Raw genomic sequence first — 20509 nt, forward strand, 5'->3', positions numbered from 1 at the left:
GACATATGTATCAATTTCATAGACATGCTATAACTGTATCATAAATATTCTCTTGGAACTATTCAATGAATATTTTGTCCTTGTACAAGATGAACAATATTACTATTTTTATCTAATAACATGTATTTTATTGTTAGGACTACTATTTTCATAGCTACTCTAATTGTGTCTATTATTTATTGGGACTGTATCGTATCTGAGTAAACAACATGAAATTGTGTCTGTAGGTTCCGTGGAGGCAAAGATCTGTCTTTTTTTTTTTCTTGTTAAAATAAGCTCTGATGTGCTACTTACAACACTTTTGTGTTACAAAGTTATCCTAACTTTTAGACTTTTAGGAATAATTGAAATATTTTCCTTGGGGGAAAGGGAAAGCATGTTATGTTATATTATACAACTTGAAGTCTTTATTTTTTGTTTTGTGTTCTTTTGGTTTGGGGTGGGGTTTTGTTTTTTTGGGGGGGAGGGGAGATTGGGGGGGATTTTTTGTTGTTTGCAATTACTTTTCCTCCACTGTATTTACAAGTAAGCTGGAAATAGATCCTTAGCTAGTATAACTGCCATGCTTCTGGTCATTTCAGTGTAGCTGAAGGTTATCTACTGTGATGGAATCATGGTCGTATGAAAGCACATAGGAAGACTCAAAGGGAAAATTATTTTATTATGGAAATTCTAATTCTGTTCCTTAGAGAGAAGCTAGCAGACATGCTTAACTGGGTATGAGATTTTCTGTGTGGAGTCACCTATGCCCAATTCAATTAAAGCTTGATCTTTAAATTTGTAAATAGGAAATCCTGCCACATTCACCTTCCACACAACTTAATATTCTGCCAGCATGTGTTTTTATGTATATATTTGTACATTTTGCTAAAAAACCCCCCCAAAATAATGCAGCTCTCTATCTGAAACCTTTGCTCTCAGTCTTGTTGAGCCATTCTAAATTTTGTCCTTAAAAGTGTTTTTTAAAAGATTTTCAGTTATTGTGGTTTTCTATTTGTTTTCATTTTTAAAGAAGATTTATGACATTCCTTTGCAAATACATCAATTTGTCAGATAAAGGTTAAAAATTAGATACATTTTATTCATGTTAAAGTCACACCCAGCTTATTTAAAGGCAGCTTTGACTTAGAGTTGCAAGCCTGAGGATATTGATTTGAATTATGCATGACTGTCTGGTATGCAGTTCCATTAGCCTGCTAGATGGATAATGTAAACATGTTCAGAATTTTAAGTATCCTATATGAGCGGCAGGTTAAAAATAGAGCTGATAAGAGCATGTGTATCTGAAAAATCCAAATCTTGGAGAATGAAACTACAAAAGGTTCATCTCTTCAAGAGGCTGACTTCAGGTGTGATTTTCTTTTCTTTGAAAATGCTCAGCCCAAACAAATACAGTTTATGTATATGACTTGAACAGGTGACACGATTGCTGTTGTTTACTGCGAAGAGTTGACATCTGTACCAGAAAGAACAGAGTCGTAACCAAAAGGTCAGGGCCAGCTCTGCATCTTTTGGCAAAAGAGGGGCAGCGTCTGTTCTTGTTTAAATTGGGCAAGATTAACACTAGTGATTAAACTAATTTCTTCATATCTTCAAGGAATCTTGTTTAGAATGTTGCTTGATTTTGCTCAAACTTTGTGCCTTCCAGTATCTCCTAGTTCCTGTTTTTGTTATATCCGATCTGTTTGGTTATCCTTGTATTTTAGCAGTCAGGAGTTTGGTAGTATGTGTAATGACTTCTGAAACTTTGTTTTTAAATCCTCAGCACTAAAAATACTGTGTTAATAAGGTTTAAAACAGATAGTATGTTTTTAGAATTTTGTCCAAGTTCCTGTGAATTTTAACAGAAAAAAAGACAACTCTGAAATGAAAAGTACAATGCCATCTATGTTACATTTTATTAATATTTATTATACTTTGAAGTGTTTCTGTTGCATATGTAGCATTTGTGGCAATTTGATGAGTTGAGTGAAAAAGCAAAAAAATCTATTGCAGTTATTTTCAAGATCTGATGGATAAAAACCAGAAAACTAGTCTAATTTTGCATTAAGTTGTAACTACCTTCTCAAAATTACTTTGCTTCGTATTTGCTTATGTTGAATTCTGTACATAATGCCAGAATTGAACTATTTTTAGATTATGAGAATAATGAGAGAGAATAATGATGTATTTTCCCTGGACTTTTTTTCCCTGACACTCCCTGGGATCTTTTTCACCTTTTCGGCACTTTATCTTGCTGCTTGACAGTGTTTATTTCCTTACGTCTTAGCATAGGAATAATCACATGAAAATTTCCAAGTAAATGTATGACTTAAAAGCTCTTCTTGAAGATGAAGCTGATTGTACTGCTCTGATACCTTTTTTTCTTTTCCTGTCAAATCTTGGATCATGAATTGTATGTCCACACAAAATTTGGCCAACAGATAAATCTTGGATAGATCTGGTAAAATTTGAAAAGGTGTTTTGAGTTGATGGTCATTTTCCCTTGTAACTGGGGAATAATTAACCTGTTAAGAGACCAGTGTCTAATGCTCTCCTTCAGAGAAGCTCATCATCCTGTTTGATAATGGCTGTTATCTTTGACTGTTTTCAGAGTAAAATTCCTTTCACTGGCAATGAGAACGACTGCTCTGAATCATCTGCTTTTCCTGGTGCCAGTTCCTTCCTGTTAACAAGAAGGGGCTTTAGAAGAAGAAAATCTTTGGAAATTAAAACAGTAGTTGTCATTAGTGTTAAAGGCAATCTATTGGCCTCAGAGGTGTAGGGAACAACGCTGGCAATTTCCAGACAACTTTGAGAGTCTGGGAAGGAAGAACTTAAGAACCCTTTTTATGAAGGATGGTAACAATGGTAGTTATTTCTTAAAAAATACTAAAGTTGGCACTTTAGTTCTACTCGGAGAGGAATGGGGGATCTCTTGTGTGCTTTTGTGCACAGTGCAGATAATCCAGGAGAGTATTATACAGAGGAGAAATGATAGCATGTGTAATGTGAATGTAATGGCAGGAGTACAGAGCCATTGTGTAAATATCTCCACTGTTCCAGATGCTCTTTTTTTTTTTTTTTGTGAGTGGTTCCAACATTAAACTACAGTACTAGTAATATTACTAGTACCACAGTGTAGCAGTCAGTTTTGAGTTCCTTTTCATTGTTCTCTAGCTTTCAGTTACTTTTAAAAGAAATTTTCAGGGAAAAAAAAGACGTGAGGTTTAATTCTAGTTGAATGTTCACAGTAAAAACATTATGTGGATGCTTTTCATCCCCCAAAGAGAGTATAATAACCTGAGACAGTTCAAAGTTAAATTTAAAAGTTAAAAGAAATGTGTCTTATGAAATCCATGCAAATGTAAGTCTAACCTACAGTGACATTGTTAGAAAAATGAAAATATTTAATATGTCTTTAGTTCTTACGTGCTTGTGGAAAACTTAGCAGAACGATACAGTTATTTCATAATGTTAATACAAACAAGGGTAAGAGTCTGGTTTTTATGCTTCAGTGTCTCTGGCTCAGATAGTATGCTCCAAAATCTCTGTATTTTAAAGCAAGGCTGAGCTTGTGGATAAGTTTTTTTTTGTCGAGTGTTTTGCTGTAATACTTCAAGAAGTTTAGATAACTGAGGAAAAGGGGCAAGAGCAGCATTTGCCTACCCATTCTTCTCTGGCTCTCTAGCTCTTAGTTGCCTTTGTGGCATTCATTTATGTTGCTGATGTCTTTCCAATGATTTAATGCATTGAAAGTTGGGAGATGGTTCTGAATGAGTCTCTACGAGTTCATATTACAGTAATTTATTTTTCCTTCTGGTTATTCCCCTTTACTTCTTATACATCAATTCAGATTATGTTAGTATCAGTTCTTGGGTTTTGAATCCTGTATAAATTTTGCTGTCTGAGTGGGAGAGAGTCTTTTGTTTTTAAGGAGAGGTCAGAATACAGAAACATAATGGGAAAATCAGTTTACTAACTGCCCTCTTCTTCACTGATTAGTACAAATTATTCCCAGCTTGTTGGAATGCAATTTGCATTTGAAAATGCCCATAATAAATTGGTATAAAGAGGCCTAACAATTTCTGTTTAAGGGAGTTTTATTTACTCTAGTTTATGCGTAATCTTGGAGTTGCATACAATGTTTCTGCAACTCCTTTCCGAAATGCTTGCTTGAAATTTGCTGCATTTTACATCTTCAGTGGGTATATTGATACAGATACCCTTAAACTCTGTCAACTCATAATAAATAACAAACTCAGAATTGTAATTTTAACACTGTTTCAGGGTTGATCAGATTAAATTGTTTTATTGCACAATAAATTTATTGCACAATTGTGTTATCTGCACCTTTTTTCATGTTGTTTTCCTTGAGCAAAAATACTAGATTTCAGTTAGAAAGGAACCTGTTTTTTTAATTACAAATGTTAGTATATGGCATACCTCAGGGTTGGGTTTTTTTGGGGGGGTGGGGGGGGTGGGGAGGAGGAACACTTCCAAGGGGTTAGATATTCATCCTGTATAGATGGCTCACATTCCTACTGTGTCAGTTTTCTGGTGTTTGATAAGGCACACAAAGCAGTTGTGGGAGAAAGCATATCACTTGTATCCATGGTAACTCGAAAGATACTTTGGAACTCAAAAGGATAGAATAAGCCAGAGTAATAGGTCTCATTATAAGGGCAAAACACATAAAAGGTTCAGGCATATGCTTTTAATTAGTTGCCAAAAATAGCTAGAATCAGAGACGATGCAATGAAACAATAATTCTTAGTGTTAGAAATTAGCAACATTTGAAATCTAAAGATGTGCTCAACTGAAAGGCTTTTATCTTACCATTTTATGGGTATTCGGTCCATGAATACTAGTAGATTTGCTATGGTTTCTTAATCATGCTTAGGACATGAGAGTGCACACTGATAAAAGCTAGTTCAAGTCTCATATGACTACAAGTTTCAGAAGTTCCATAGTCATGTAAATTCTCATGGCTGGGATGCAGCTTCTTATGAATAGCATGTGCAAACCATTCTCTTACGTTTTATAAGTGCATTGCTGGAAAAATAAATGTAATGAGTGCTTCTATGTAGGGATAATAAAAAAAATGATTGAAAATGCAGATTAGTTTGGGGTCAAAGATACAGTGTTTTTCAGAATAAGTCACTTTAATTGTAAAATAGGAAGGTAAGCAATGGGGGAAAGTGTGAAAATGTAATATGAAACTTGAATGGATGGGCTAGAATTGAATCCTGGAGAACGAAAATAGAACAATGTGTGAAGTACAAGGTATAGGATATTTGAATAACCATTTTAATAGAAATATTTTAATACAGTGAATAATTTTAAAGTTTTCTATTTGAACAGCAGTGTTTGTAAGGAATCCATCTTGTATTGCAGTGCAATTCTCCACATTATTTCCTCTGTTGCTATAGAAACTAATTCTAGTGCAGCTGTGATCGCTTATCAAAATTCTAATGTTTCAATACCCATTTCTTATTTTGAGTTATTTAAATAGCCTTGTCTTACTTTGAATCAAACTGCACATTTCATCACTGCTGAATTGTTGACTGGTCAAAATGTTAATGCAAAGTGATAGCAAATGCTGGTTTTCTTTTTTTTTTTTTTTCTTTCTTCCATCTAAGCTATCATACTTATTGTTGAAGTTTGAATAACAAGCAAATTAAGGCTTTTTCACTTGATAAATTATAAAGGTCAATATTTGCTGTCTAACATCAGCATTTTGTAACAGATATTACTTCCTCAGTGTAATCTTAATTATATTTAATATTTCACAAACCTTAAATTGTTCCTGTTACTGATACATGGCCATGGGGTGTGTGTATGTATATGTATGTTTACATATTTGTGTGTGTGTGTGTGTGTGTGTGTAAACTATTGTTAGGGTGTTTTTAACTTGTCTGTATCTTGGCATGTTCATTTTATCAAAGTAAAAATTTCAGTGATACTACATTGTCTAAGACTAGTCAGCCGCAAGGTATACTGTAGTAGAACGTCACCAGTTAAAAAAGTATTCTGAATCTCTTTTCCCCTTGTATTATTTGTTTCTTTAGGGTTGGTTTTGGGGGTTGGTTTTTTGTGGTGGGGGTTTCTGGTTTTTTTTTTTGTTGGGTTTTTTTGTTTGTTTTTAACAATGAAAGTACTATGCTGGTAGGTATATGTATTTAATGCAAGATGCAGCAATGTAACTAGCATATGCAGAGGAGCTATACTTGCCTGTGAATTGTTAAACTGCTGTATTATAGAAGGAGCTTTATAGATATTTGAGATACCTGTATCTAAGATGATCCCCATCCTTGATTATTACAGTATAGAATTGAGTTTTTCAATATATATTGTAGAATCAGTGAATAATAGGTTGAAGAAGACCTGTGGAGGTCATCTAGTCTGATCTCCTGATTGAAAGAGAGCTAACTTCAAAGTTAGACCAGGCTGCTCAGGGTCCTACCGAGGAGAGCTTTTAAAACCTTCAAGGCTGTCACTTACACAGACTCTCTGGGTAACCTCTTCCAGTCTATAGCCACTCTGATTTCAAAGTTTTTTCCTTATATTTAATCAGAATTTCCTTTGTTGCAACATGCACATATATCAGTTATATATCAGGTTTATATATAGCTTAATAAAGTAGTTTATTAATAAAGTAAACTCTTACTGCTGAGATTTGAAAAAAAATAGCATTCTGGTTACAAACCATGTTAAACATCATTCTGCTGAGTATGTTTTCAATTGTAATGTTAACATCTAAAAACTTTGCTGACACCAAATTATGATAAAGGGTGGGATGGTAATAGGTCTGGAGACATATGTTGTATACTTTCTGATGTTGTAGCAAAGCTACTGAAATATTCCAGTAGTACTTTTCAAGATAATCACTGACTTTCTAATGAGTGTACACTAATTTCATGTAGAGTGAAATAAATAATTTTCAATTTTGAAATTATCATACAAACATTTTGCAGCTGTGGCTGTTAGACTTTGATTACTAATTACCTGCTGTGCACCACCTTTAAGTCTCTTGTTCAACAAGCAGCATCAAACAGTAATTTCAAATTAGGTATATAAATTTTTGCTAGTATAAGAAAGGTCCATGAGAAACAAATTTTGATGGCTATGCATGTTTTTACTCTGTCACAACAGCTAATAAGTTTGATATTGTAGGTATAACACCATGTTCATGACAACACAATTTACCAGTTAGTGCTTTGGGAAGTTAAATGGGTTGAGAATGATATGCTGTACTCTCACCCTTGATTGTTCAGTGCTATTGTTCTTTGGGTGGATGACAGGGAAGAACAGTTCCTCTCCTACTGTTTGTTGAGGGCTGAAGCATCATTCTGCAGACCTTATGAGCCCTCTGTATGCAATATGCAGCTTGGCCACTGTTCTCTGATCCTCGTAAGTTCTTGCATAGCTCTTATGACTGATGCTATGGCTGAATGAAAATATCTTCACCAGCCAGACTCATATTCATCTAGTCCTGTCAAAATGCAGAAAACTACCTGTTTTGTGAATTATATGACAACTGTGGAAACATAGCAACAACTACATCATATAGTACATATAAGCCTAGTAAAGCCGCTTGTCTGTGACAGTGGGAGGTCTCAGAAGCACCGCAAAGTGCAAGAAATTTAGTTTTGAGTAATTGTGTTTCTTTATGCTGGGAGAAACTTGTTTGAGGCCTTGCTGGAGTGAGTGGAACAGACTGACATGCTCCCTGCTGCTTAATCTGTGCCTTTTCTGTGAATGCGTAGCCCTCTTACTGCGTGTGTGAAGGAAAGATACCTTGGTTTCGAAGCATATCCATTTCCTGTGATTTCACAGTGTCTATTTTGCCACCTTTCTTCTGGACAGTTGACCCCAAAGTGGTACTAGTGCCATTTATTCCTAAGCATACGTTCTACAGGCACTAATGTCTAAAAGGTTTTAGAGGAGTTTTTGAGCATATACAGACAATTTCCTTCTATTGTTGACCTATTAGGTACTCCTGTAAACTGAGATCATCCTTGATTTTTCTGGGTTCTAGCTGCTTTTTATTTGGAAAAGTTATGAGAGCTGTTTCAAAAGCAAAAAAATCTGAATTTTCTAGAATCCTTTTTACAGGAATACTCTAATATACTGCAGGAAATACAGTCCTTTTTACTAAAGCAAGTCACTGAGCTAGTGTGTCAAGGAAAGAAGGGCGAAAAATGCCTGAACAGATAAGAGAAATCAAGGTCCTTTGGAATCTCAGGATCTGAATAAATAATTACCACCGTCTCCCCACTCAAAAGGAAAAATAATAATAAATCTAAAATATAAACAAAATTAAATGCTTATTCTGGGAAACGTCTTGCCTCTCCTGGAATGTAACTAGGTGTATTTTCTTGGCTGTGCAGATTTTAACCTACAAATACAGATATTCCCACCCATCAGACATCACTGATTTATCTTTTATCTCTTTGCTCTGTTGACATTGCTTTTTTCTCAGATATGAACCACTTTTTTTGCATGTCATGTGTTGTTTTATTTTCCCCATTCCTTCGGCTTTCTTCTCTGTCATTTTTGCTTTGTTATTTTAGCTGTTTGTAATTTTTCATTCCTGTTTGCATCATCTGTTCTTTATTCCTCTCTTTGCTCTTTTTTCATTTTCTATACAGATCTACTAAACTTCTCTCCCTTTATTTCTTTCCTTTGTTAATTTACCAACAACCTATCACTGAATCATTGCACCTACTTTCTCCTTTTGCATGTTTTTTTTTTTCCTTCTTCCCTTTACTTTTTTCCCCACCCTAATATTGTATTTTTTGTTTTCTCTTCCTTCTCTTCCACTACAGAGCTGATGATAATGGAAAATTCTGTGGGGGTATATCTCTTAAGAAGCTAGTGGCTTGGAGGTTTCCATGTTGGTGGTGGTACACAATTCAGGTGAATTTTAGATTAATAATAATTTACAAGGCTTGAAGTGAAAATAAAAAAAAAAACAAAACCCAGAAGAAACGGCTAGGGTACTAGTCTGAAAAGACTTGGTTTCACTTGGTTTCATTCATCCACACTTCATTGGAAGCTTTCTGTGATTATGAGCGCTTCTGAGCTAGATTCACAGCAATCTTTATTACCTCTTATTTAAACCTGTACTTTAGTTATCCATCTGTAAAATGCCAAACACGTTAACTTCTACTATTATAGTAGTACTATTATTCACCATAATATATATTTCACTTATATATATTAACAGTTACGAGATACCCAAATTTGGATCATATAGATATCTTAAGTAGATGGGCAGAAAATTTAACTTATGCCCTACTGAAATGGTTCATGCAGAATCATTGTAGTGCTGCTCTCTGTTAGTCACTCACTCCAACAGAGTATCCTTTGCACTCAAAATTGCTATGAAAATAAGGCAAAGGAATCAAAGCAAGCTTTCTGTTCCTATTCTGGAAGCAGTCCTTGATGGAAAATATCTTTCCTGGTTCATTTTCACAGTTAGGGTAGTAATAAATAGAGAGCTAAAATACTAGGGAACTTTACACAATTTTTTGAAAAAATTACAAAATGCACCTACCAAGGTGAAGCTGTTTTTAAGAAACCATGAAGTTACTGCATTTTAAGTTGCAGAAAAGAGTTCTCACTAAAGGAAGTAGTTGTATCTTATTTAAAATAGAAGTATGGAAAAAAGAATGATGGAATTCTGATAATTAAGGAACACGTTTAAGTGCAGTAGATGCTGCTGAATGGATCTTGTTTATATCATCAAATGAATACTTACTGAGATCTTAGAGGGGGTCTTTGTATTGCTTAGAAAACTTTGTATTCTTTTTTATGTCAAATACACAATGAACGTGCCTGAAATGAGCTGCAAAAATATTGAAATGTTCAAGAAAATGATACACATAACACATTAATCTTGCTTTCTAATGACGCTTTCTTTCCTCATTTGAGACCAAATAGAATGAGAGCAGGCACATTACAGGAATATTAGCTGTGTGTTACAATACTTCACTGGGGGTTGATTTTAGACCTCTGAGATCTTTTTCTCCTTTTCAGCACTTTATCCTGCTGCTCAACTCCTGTGCTTAATAGTGCAGCTGTAGTAGTATTAAACTGGACTGGAATTTGAGCTATAATTTAAAGTGAAAATTGTATTCAAATGAAATATATTTCTAAGCCCACATACAGCTGCTACGGTCCAGAGGTATGAGGGGATGCTAGTATGTGCACACTGGTCAGAAATGGGGATGCTCAGGGGCCTGAGTTGGTTTACGGTAGGTGGAGTTTTCAAAGCTTTTAGCTGTTAAGCTCTGAATTTCTGTTAAGCATCCGTAAATGCTGGTGAGATAGCCGAATTTGTGTGAATTTTCACAGAGATGATAAAAGGCATTTCCTTGTCACCAAGACACTCTTAAGATTTCAAAGCCGGTTGTCAATCACCTTCAGCAAGCAGGACTTCTAATGTATTTTAAAAGAGAAAAAAAAAAGGAAGATTCTATGAATTCATTTAACTTATTATCTTTTTGGAAGTGGTATTTTTCTAACAATTTTGATAACTTGGAAAAAATTAACAGTGAACAGAGGTGCAAAGGAATACCTGTTCATTTATGAAGTTAACCAACATAGTGATCTGAAAAGTAGTGTAAAGGAAAGTTGGGTGCTTATAAAAACAGTAAAAGTGATACCAACATCTAAATGGAACAGAAAATAAGTTTTTCTACCTAAGAAGTTGAATGAGCATACTTAGTACAAATGCTTTACCTAAGGAAATATAATTATGGAGGGGAAGGCAAACAGTTTTACAATTTCACTTCTTAAAGAAAGCTGCTTCCAAAAAGCTTTAGAGCTGGCTGTAGCCTCAGAAAATAATAGTTTTTGAAATATCCTTTTAAAAGTAAAAAAAAAAAAAAAAAAAGTTCTAGGAAGCTTGATTTATTAATATTTGCATCAGTAAGAGATTAAAATATTGAACCAATAGGTTTAAGCAGTATTTAGATGTATTTTGGACAGCTGGAAAGTATAAATACAGAACCAGGTAGCAGAACTCCTTCCTATTCAAATTAATAGAAATACTGTATAAGGAATCAGAGAATGATACTTAAATTGAAAGAAAATGAATTCAAGAGATGCTAATGTATAATTTTCATTGAAAGACGACCAAAATATTTGGGAAAGAAACAAAAGAATGTCTTTGACAGTTAGCTCACTATAATGCTTTAATAATGTATTTGTAGTTTAAGTGTTCTAATTTGGGCTAATTTTGGAAAGAGAAAGCTTGGAATTTTTCACCAGTGCAGTGCTTTTCTGTATTGCTCTGTAAAACAGAACGATAAATTCTTACAAATCAGAAGTGCTCTAATAAGTGCAGAAAAGAGCAAATTTCTTTTGTCAGCAAACAAAACCAAGGTGTCGTTCTGCAGGCTCATGATGTAAACAGACAAATAAAAAAAAAAAATTACCATGCGAGTATCAGTAACTTCAATTGGTCTTAGACCTTTCCTGAGGAAGAAAATTGAAGCTTTAAGGACTGGACATAAAGATATTTCAATAATTTTGGATTAATTTTATCAAAAACCAAAAGAGAACTGGTTTATTACATGAATGACCAGTAGAATTAGCCTTAGAAGATGAGGAAAATGCAGTGCTAAGAACTTCATGTGACATCAGATGTAAATGGCAGCAATGCTATTTTGATTGCCAGAGGTCTGGGATTAAGCTCATAGTGTATGGAATTTTCTAAATATTAGGAAACAAAGGAGAACTATTTTTTACAGGGGAAGAAAAAAAATAAGATATTACTTTTATTGTTTACTGGTGATTGCTTAATATAGAAGATAATTCAACTGTGAATAAATATGTGGCAAATCCAAAAAGAAAGCTGATAAAATATTTTTTTTTCTGTTGTCCATAATGACCGCATACCACTTCTGTATTCCCCTTTTTTCATTAAGCAAGACTCGTGCCATAACTCTTTTGGAAAAGAAATAGAATAATGCCAAGATAATTTGTTTTATTGTGAAATAATATGGGTTTTTTTCCTCACAAAGATGCATGTAAGCTTTTCCTTTTAAAGAAAGGAGAGCCCCGAGGTTTCATTCAATATTTAATGTTTATATTTTATACTCCTCGTAATGTGGGGTAATTCAGTCAATGTAATATTTTGGATCGTAGAAAAGTTCAAACATGAAAATTCCATTTGGACTGTCTGTGCTGCATATCAGAAATCTCTAAGGGTATTTAATCATTCAGAATAAGAAAGGTTTCTTTAATTTTTAAACATGTATTTCATTTTATGTTTTATTTAAATTGTCTTAACATTTACATAGAACCCCTTGAAGGCTTGCAAACTTGAAATTTATGTTAGATTTAAAAAATAATTAATTATGAAGCGTAGTGTATGTGGAGATATATTAGAGGAAGAAAAGGTACTGTTCGAGTATGAACATATTCTGATAATTACAAAATATGACTTGCAAAAATTATTAATTTATGTAGCGATTATTTGTTTTAAAGGAACTGGAAACCAGATTCCCAAAGAAGTTTTGCCGTAATGCCGCCTCCCACAATAGTATGAATATTTAAAGAAGTAATATATATGAGAAACTCCAAGTTGCAAAAGTGTAGTTAATTACTGCTTATGAGACAGGGGAATTAAAACCACAAGGATAGCTTCTTTTTCCATATGTTAAGAGATGCATGTTCTTGGAATTACTCAGGAAATATGGGCTAAAGAAAGCTTGGTTTGTGCTGCTGCTGACAACCTTTGGGAAAATTAATTAAGATAGCAAAGTCTAAACGTTGTAAACATGGAAAGGAACATCACCAGCTTCATGGTGAAATGTTGTACAGCCTAGTGTGGTCCACAAGGGACCAGGACAGAGAGGAGAAATGAGGAGCATTGGGAGGAGAAAGTTCAAATAGTAACTGAAAACCTAAAGAAAAAGCATTTCTTACAGTAAGTTGGTGTATCCTTAAACTGTGATTCCACTTGGAAAAATGACTGAAAAAGTTTGTGTATTTTCTCATAGTTATCAATTGTATGTTCCAGGAATACTCATTGTGGCCATGGTTGCTGTGTCAGGTTTTACTGACAGTCCCTTGAGGCTGATGGCAAGAATAAGTATCATTGCCCCTTGGCTTTCAATCAGTCCCCTGTACAGGGACTTATGAAAACAGATTAACCTTCATTGTTTAACAATCAGTACTAAAAAGAAGGTATTTATTTACTTCTGACTTAAATGTGCTAATGACAATTTACATGCTGTAATTTCTGAGTGTACCAGCAAAATGCTAATCTGCTTGTGTTTGTCAGGTATTTCGCTTATAGTTCTGGTTTCTTCAGCTATTGAGCAAGAACTTTACTGTTACCACCATATGAGTGTTTTCCCTGCCCACTAAAGAAGGATGAAAATTTTAAGTAAAGCAGTTAAAAGGTTGGTTATTCAAATCTGCCTATTCAGAGCAATGCACTGTATTCTCAGTTTGGAGTTTAATAAATATTTATTACTAAACAACTTAGTTGCACTCATGTTATGAGAATGCGAAGTTATTTTACATATTTTGGGTGGAAAACTGGATGTGAGATCTTCATCCTGTTACAACTTTATTTTTGTCTTTCCTCAGTTCTGGCATTTTTTGGTTGGTAGGAACCTCAGGCTAAACCCGATGTAGTTTCTCTGTGATTATTCCTTTCTTCCAGGTTTGAGATATATGTTGACTTGTTTTGCACCCTGTGTAGTCCAAAATGGTATGGTAATTTAATATGATTAATTTCATTGGGGGAATCGGCAAAATTTGTTTTCTATCTGGTTTGAGAGCGGAAGGTTTCTTGGGAAACTTTCATAGAAACTATGCAACAATTAATTTTAGATTTTAATTTTAACCATTTGCTGTTAAGAGTAACTCTTTAGCAGATGTTATTAGCCACATTCAGTGGACTCCAGAAGGTATTCTTTGGCTTTGTCACAGTACACAAGTATGCACAAGAGTAAGTGTCTTAGGTTTACACCTTAAATGAAAGGTACAAGGTATGTTACAGACAGTGGTTCTATATGTTACTTCAGAACATGCTTTCCTTTCAGCTCCAAGAGTTTTTTCCAATGCAATCAGTGATAGGCCAGCATGCATTAGCAGTTGGTTTTTTATTTTAAATTTTGATACATATGCAAAATGCTGTTGACTGACTGATTGTTGAAGTTTGTTGTTACTTCTGTGTAATTTTTAAGGAAAATACCCAGTATCAGATATTCAGTGTTGCTGTATGAAGTTCTGTCTGTGACATAATTTGTCTTTGATATAGTCAGTCATTAGAATGTCTTCATGTAATGCAAATTTGCAGTATTTTCAGAGAGCTGTAACATGAAATCATCATTTTATTGCATCATTTACTGCAGGGAGGGGGAAATTAATTTTAAATGATACATTTTCACTTTAAAAATTCATTTGAAAACTTTGATATCTTTTTAGGTAGAGAAACCTTTTGTTCAAAAACAGTTTATGCCTCTTTACACAGAAGTGTCCTTAGGTTTTTAAACCCGGATATTTGTTTTAAGAATTTACATGCTATTTCTGTTTAGTAAACTAAACTTACAAAAATAAATAGTTAAAACCTGCCCCAGTGTTTCAGCTTTTTCTGACATTTTTGAATCACAGCTGGTTAATAAGAATTTTCTTCACTTCTTCCCCGCCTACATTCAAAGTACCTTTTCTGTCACACAGCCTGTGCAGTTTTCCCATAGGGACATATAATGGAGTTCATCAAAGTGAAAAAAGTGAGTCACACAGTCATTTATTTACTCATGTAAGACAATAATGGTGTTGATAGTTACATGGACACGCTTTCATTTCTTTAGCTTGTGAAAAAGCTGGGAGTTAAACAGTCTTTGCAGACTAGACTACAAGTGAAAAGAAATAAATTAAGTCATAGCTACGTGGTGGTTACTCTCATTTAATGCTGTTTGTTGCCTTTTAGCAACAATGAGCAGAAATGTTGTTGCTCTAAATTTGCTAGAATATTTAGTTATATAAATTATGAAAAGGAGGTCCTGTTTTTATGGTATAGACAGTCAAAGGATATTTATTATTATTTTATTATGATAAAATATCAGTTTAGGTTCTAAAATTATGTCTAGCTAGTTTCATGGGCACAAGTTATCTAATTAAAAAAAAAAAAAAAAAGTGCTTTCCCAGATCTCTCCATGTTTTGCAAATAAAGCTTTCTCACTATTCCTGCATAGCGATTTCAAGATTCTGACTGTCCCACTTAACTGTTTCGTATGTAAGGTTTTATGTGTGTGATGTTTCGAGTATAGGATTCCCTGCCTGCTCTGTTTTCCTCTCCAGCCCTGTGGGACTGGAGTTTCAGGAGTTAGTGGCACTGGGCTGACTAACGGCAGAAGACCTTTTGCATGAGTGCTGTAAGAATAACTTGGGATCACTCTGAATGATAGGCTGGCTCTGATGGGTTTATCGGAGAAGAGAGGATTCCTGACAGTGGTATCCTCTGGTAGGAGTGCTTGGTGGTGTTTTAATTACTCATTTGCCTTAGCTAAAGCTAAGAGGAGTTCCATTAGGAGCCTGGTGAAATATAGAAGAGCCCTTCATTCCCCAGTTATCTTTGAGGCTTCTGCCTATCTATGCAGTACATACGCTCCATAATGAGCTGTCCTGTCCCTGTCCCTGTCCCTCAGTTGCCCAGCTTTGGGGATCTGCAATACATATGGGCTCCCTTCTAGCCACCGTGTCAGGGTTTTCTTCCCATGGACGGTGTGCCCCGAAACAACGGTGATTTGGGCTTACATCAAATGCCAGAAGCTGTGAAATGTTCCTGCATGCCACAGTCAGATACAGCCCAGACTTCCAAAGGAAAGGAGAACAAAAGGGAACCTTTTGCAAAGACTGATTGTTTCCCAAGAGAGCTAGATTACTGTGTTTTCAGCCTTGTTGCATAAAGGGTAACTCTTACGCATACTCTGTTTATGTGATATGTTGAACAACTGCTAATTACCTCTAAAGCAGTTAAAAGGTTCATTTACTTTGTGAGAATTTAGGACACAGGCAGGGCAATCCTGTATACAAAAATTTGATGATGAAACTAAAATGTACCACCTTTGTCACATGGGAAAGATCAGTTTCTTTCTTAGATGAATCTGAAATCAAAGCTTATGTTGTTCTAATTTTAATACTTTCATTAACTTTCTTGTTTGGTAGATTTTTACTGTGACTGAAAGTATGGTATGTCTGACACCAGAAAACATTGTTGCTTTGAAATTTTTGTGTATAAGTTAATGCTACGTGTGAGGGGCATCAAAATCTTAATTAAAACCTCTACAGAAGATGTGAACAAAATGTGATACAGGTTTTACCTATCTGTGGTATGCCTTTCATTTCAGCTACTGCATACCTTGCTGTCTTTTTCCAACTCCAGTCAACTGTGTAATGCTGCATAGTAAACTGTGAGATCAAAAATTGAAATGTAATTATTCTGAATTAACTTTCTGTATCCATATTCATGCATCCTGGGTTTATTTTCTGAGGAGATGTATAACCACCTTTCTGTCTAGCTAGCTAGTGTAAGTGAGAAGCAAAGATGGGTCAGCATCAAGTATTCATCCCAAGCACAAGATTGCTCATGGTCCTTTTTCCACTTTAGTGACTGGACCTAGTGTCTAACTTCTAGACACTGGGTACGTACCCTTTAGCTGTCCTTAACAAGTAATAAAGAATCTGAGACACTGCTTCCCTTGTTAAATTCACCGGTGATCAGAGTTCACTTGTGTGAAAAGGCTTGTGTCTGCTTTTATTAGTACCTTATTTGTCTTCAGAGTTCAATTTAATATCTCCCTGGGTGAGCAACAGCATGGGAGGTAATCAGAAGTTTGATATCATGGCTTTAGGGAGTATATTTTGTTTCCTTAATTGGTCTACATTCCACCTGCACAGAATCTGACTTAAGATATCCAAAGGTTTTTGCAAGGTAAGCATCCCTGAAATTCAAGCCTAGAATTTTTGTCATGTCATATTTGTGCTATATTTATTTATATATGGTTTACACAGTCCATTGTGACTATATATTTAATACTTTGCTTTTCCCCACATCTCTTTCATCTGAGACGTCATTTGTTTCCATTTTTAAACAAATATTTTTTAGTAGTATTTGTTATCTAATTTAAAATGTAAAGTAAAAAAAGACATTTATAGATTTTGAATACTCTGTCCAGATATTTGGACTTACCATTTTCCACAGAACTGTTTCAACAGTAAATAGTCAGAAAGCAAGTAAAGAATTTTCACTTATTCGCAGTGAACTGCATTCAGAGGATGAGAAGAACACCTCCGCTAGATGAACTGCAGCCGCCTCCATACCAGGATGATAGCGGTTCTCCTCATCTTTCATGTACACCTTCTGAAGTTGGAGACAGTAAATGTGAATTTTCCCAGTGTAGCAACAGTCCAAGATGTTCATATAAGTGCCCAAGTGAGGGAAGCACGGGACACGAAATAGAAAGCTTTCATAACAAAGGATATGAAGAGGATGTACCAAGTGATAGCACAGCTGTCCTTAGTCCAGAGGTAAATGAAAACAGTTGAGTCTTCTGAAGCGTCATGCAGTGCAACCTTTTGAGAGATTTTTTTTTTCCTAAAGATCAATGTACAGATATATGAACACTAATATTGCAGCTCATTCATTTAAAAAAAGTTAGTTTGTCAGAAAATATTACAATAGGATTTCAGATTGTTCTTCATAGTTGTCTTTATGGCATCTGAACTTTCAAACAAGCTCCCAGTAAGAGTGAATTTTTTTTTAAACAAGTCAGAAAACTTCATTACACTATAAGGACTGTAGTCAAAATTCTTTTTCTTCCACATAATTTTTCAAACACCTAAAAAAAAAAATCTGTTTACACTTTTCAGACTGAACACCCCATAATGTAAAACATCATTGCAATTCTCAAACATCATTACATCATTACAAATTATTACAAAGAATTTTTTTTAATTGTTGATGGTAGTATAGAGATTTGTTCCATTTAAATTTCCTTTTTTTTCTGCTATAAACTGTAATGATATCTATTTACTTTTACTATGAAGAAATAATATTTTCTGACATGTATTTCCTTGAAACGTCTTTAACAACCAGTTACTGCGCTGACATTTATGGATAAGTCTACATTAGTGATGTCATGTGCAGAAGAGGCTCTTTTTGGTACAAACCTGTCTTTTTTTCTCTACCTGAAGTTTTGAAGTGCATATTAGGGAGCACTCCTGATGTGCCAACAGCTGTTTCTGTCTTAGTAGACCTCTTGGTAAGTTGATGTTGCATACCTGGGGTGTTGGTGCAGCATCTGGAAGTGCCACCTGCTATGTGAATGCAAGGTTCCCCAGTAGCTAGCTGTCTACGCATACCTAATGATCAGCTAGGACCACAATCTGTATGAACTTCATTGCTGGTAAAGATATAGTGTGTACATATGGTCCTCGAACCCTAACAGATTGCAGCAAATCTAATCCTAGTTCTTCCCACTTTGTGTCACACCAGTCATTAATGTAAGCATACCCAATAAGAAGTGAGAATACTGCCAACTTTTTTTATAGCCACTCAACAACTTGAAGAATGAAGCTTTCAGAGGAATGAATTCCCATAGCTATGTAGCAACCAGTTTAAAATAAGAACATTTTTTAATCCAAAAGGCTTTATTGTGGCATCTATTCATTTACATGAACAAGCGTATCTTTGATAATATGAAAATACACAGGAAATACATTTGGTTTACCTACTTGGAATAACTTAGTACATGAACAGTAGGTTAACCTGTACTTGTAAATATTTTGTGTTTCAGTATCACTATCAAACTAGCTGTTGTAACAATATAGGGGATCAATATTTTGTTCAAGACTTGAATTGACAATGAACGATTTAAAAATTAAGTTTAAAATATGGTTTTAGGACTCATGCTGTTTACAGAAAGTTCAGAAAGTGTGTTCAAAACAGATGCATCTTACACAGTTCTAGTAAAATTACATTAATAAGCCATGATAATTTTTGTCATATTTATAGAACCCTTGTGGACTGCAAGAAGAGCTGCATGTGCAAGTAGGTGTTGTAATTCCTGTATTCTTTGCTGGAGTCTCACAGTGCTCTCAGTCACTAGCCAGCTCTTAAAGGACTGCAATATATTAACTGAAAAATGTATCTATACTCGCACAGAAATAAGGTAGTTCTATCTCGTAACAAATGTCTATGGTTTTTAACATGGGGCATGGAAGAAGAGATCATAAATACAGCCTAATTTAATCTGAGCTCTGTCTGATTGGATCCTGGCTTTTGGCAGTATTGGCCAGGTAGTGTCTTTTGATTTCTTCTTGGCTGCTTGTCAGCCATCTCCTCAGGCTTTCGGTGTTTAATTACCTTGTTTATGAAATGAACAAAAAGATCATAGTCACTTCATATTGCGTAGAGAAAGCCATATATTTCCATGCTAGACTTAATAATGGAATACAATAAATAAATAAATAAAAAGCTTTTTTTCCTTCTTCTTCTTCAGGATATGTCAGCTCGAGGATCATCTTCACAGCTTCCTAAACCTTTTGATCCTGAGCCAGTAGCTAAATATGGCACACTGGATGTGACTTTTGACTATGACTCACAGGAACAGAAGCTTTTGGTGACAGTGACAGCTGTCACAGACATTCCCACATACAGCAGGACAGGTGGAAGCTCGTGGCAAGTACACCTAGTTCTTCTCCCTATAAAGAAGCAGAGAGCAAAAACCAGCATCCAGCGGGGACCGTGCCCTGTCTTCACAGAGACATTCAAATTTAATCACGTTGAGTCTGAGATGATTGGGAATTATGCAGTTCGCTTTAGACTGTACAGCGTACGTCGCATGAAAAAAGAGAGGATTGTGGGAGAAAAGATTTTTTACTTAACAAAATTGAATCTTCAAGGGAAGATGTCAGTGCCAGTGATACTGGAACCTTCTTACAGTCTGTCTGTGAGTATTAAATGAGGCAGAATAAGAATGCAGTGATATACAGTGTCCTGAATTTTGTAAGAATAGAGTGTATATTTATAGAGTCATCACATCCACTCGATTTTTTTCAACAGTCATAGCACCGTATTAGCACAACAATAATTTCCTTAGAGCTTCTGTAAGTACATTCACTTTCCACCTGCAAAAGCTGCCCATATTTTTCCTTTTAATTACTTAGAAATTTCCATTCTATAAATAGGGATATAGTGGTGAATATATGTATATATGTATACATGCAAATGCATATATATGTATTTAATAGTATAATCTTTACTCTGCTACCCACAGCATTTCAATTTTAAAAAAAAGGGGAGAAAAAAAAAAAAGCTATAGTACCGAGTGCCCTCCATCTGTTGCAATTAAATCTTGGTTGCAATAGGTATTTTCCTTTCAAGAAAGAAAGATAGGAAAGAGGAATTTTGAGAGCACAAAGCCATTTTTAATAACTTCAGTGTAGAACCTTGTAAATAATTGATATCTGTTTCAGTCTGAAGTAAAAAATAGTGTGA

At 34.8% G+C, this 20509-nt stretch overlaps 1 protein-coding gene across 8 annotated transcripts in view; it reads left to right on the plus strand.

Annotated features, from left to right (window-relative positions):
* Positions 1–20509, plus strand: part of SYT14 (synaptotagmin 14) — a 104611-nt gene that overhangs the window by 45248 nt on the left and 38854 nt on the right. For 4 of the 8 annotated variants that reach the window (XM_072856851.1, XM_072856847.1, XM_072856846.1 and 1 more), the window contains 3 exons: positions 17270–17538; positions 19025–19060; positions 19512–19961. In XM_072856851.1, the coding sequence (XP_072712952.1) occupies positions 17270–17538; positions 19025–19060; positions 19512–19961 (755 nt within the window). The remainder of the gene's footprint in view (positions 1–17269; positions 17539–19024; positions 19061–19511; positions 19962–20509) is intronic. The other 4 variants (XM_072856853.1, XM_072856852.1, XM_072856849.1 and 1 more) reach the window with 1 other exon arrangement.

Source organism: Ciconia boyciana, chromosome 3 (assembly GCF_034638445.1).
Source record: "Ciconia boyciana chromosome 3, ASM3463844v1, whole genome shotgun sequence".
Lineage (NCBI taxonomy): Eukaryota > Metazoa > Chordata > Aves > Ciconiiformes > Ciconiidae > Ciconia > Ciconia boyciana.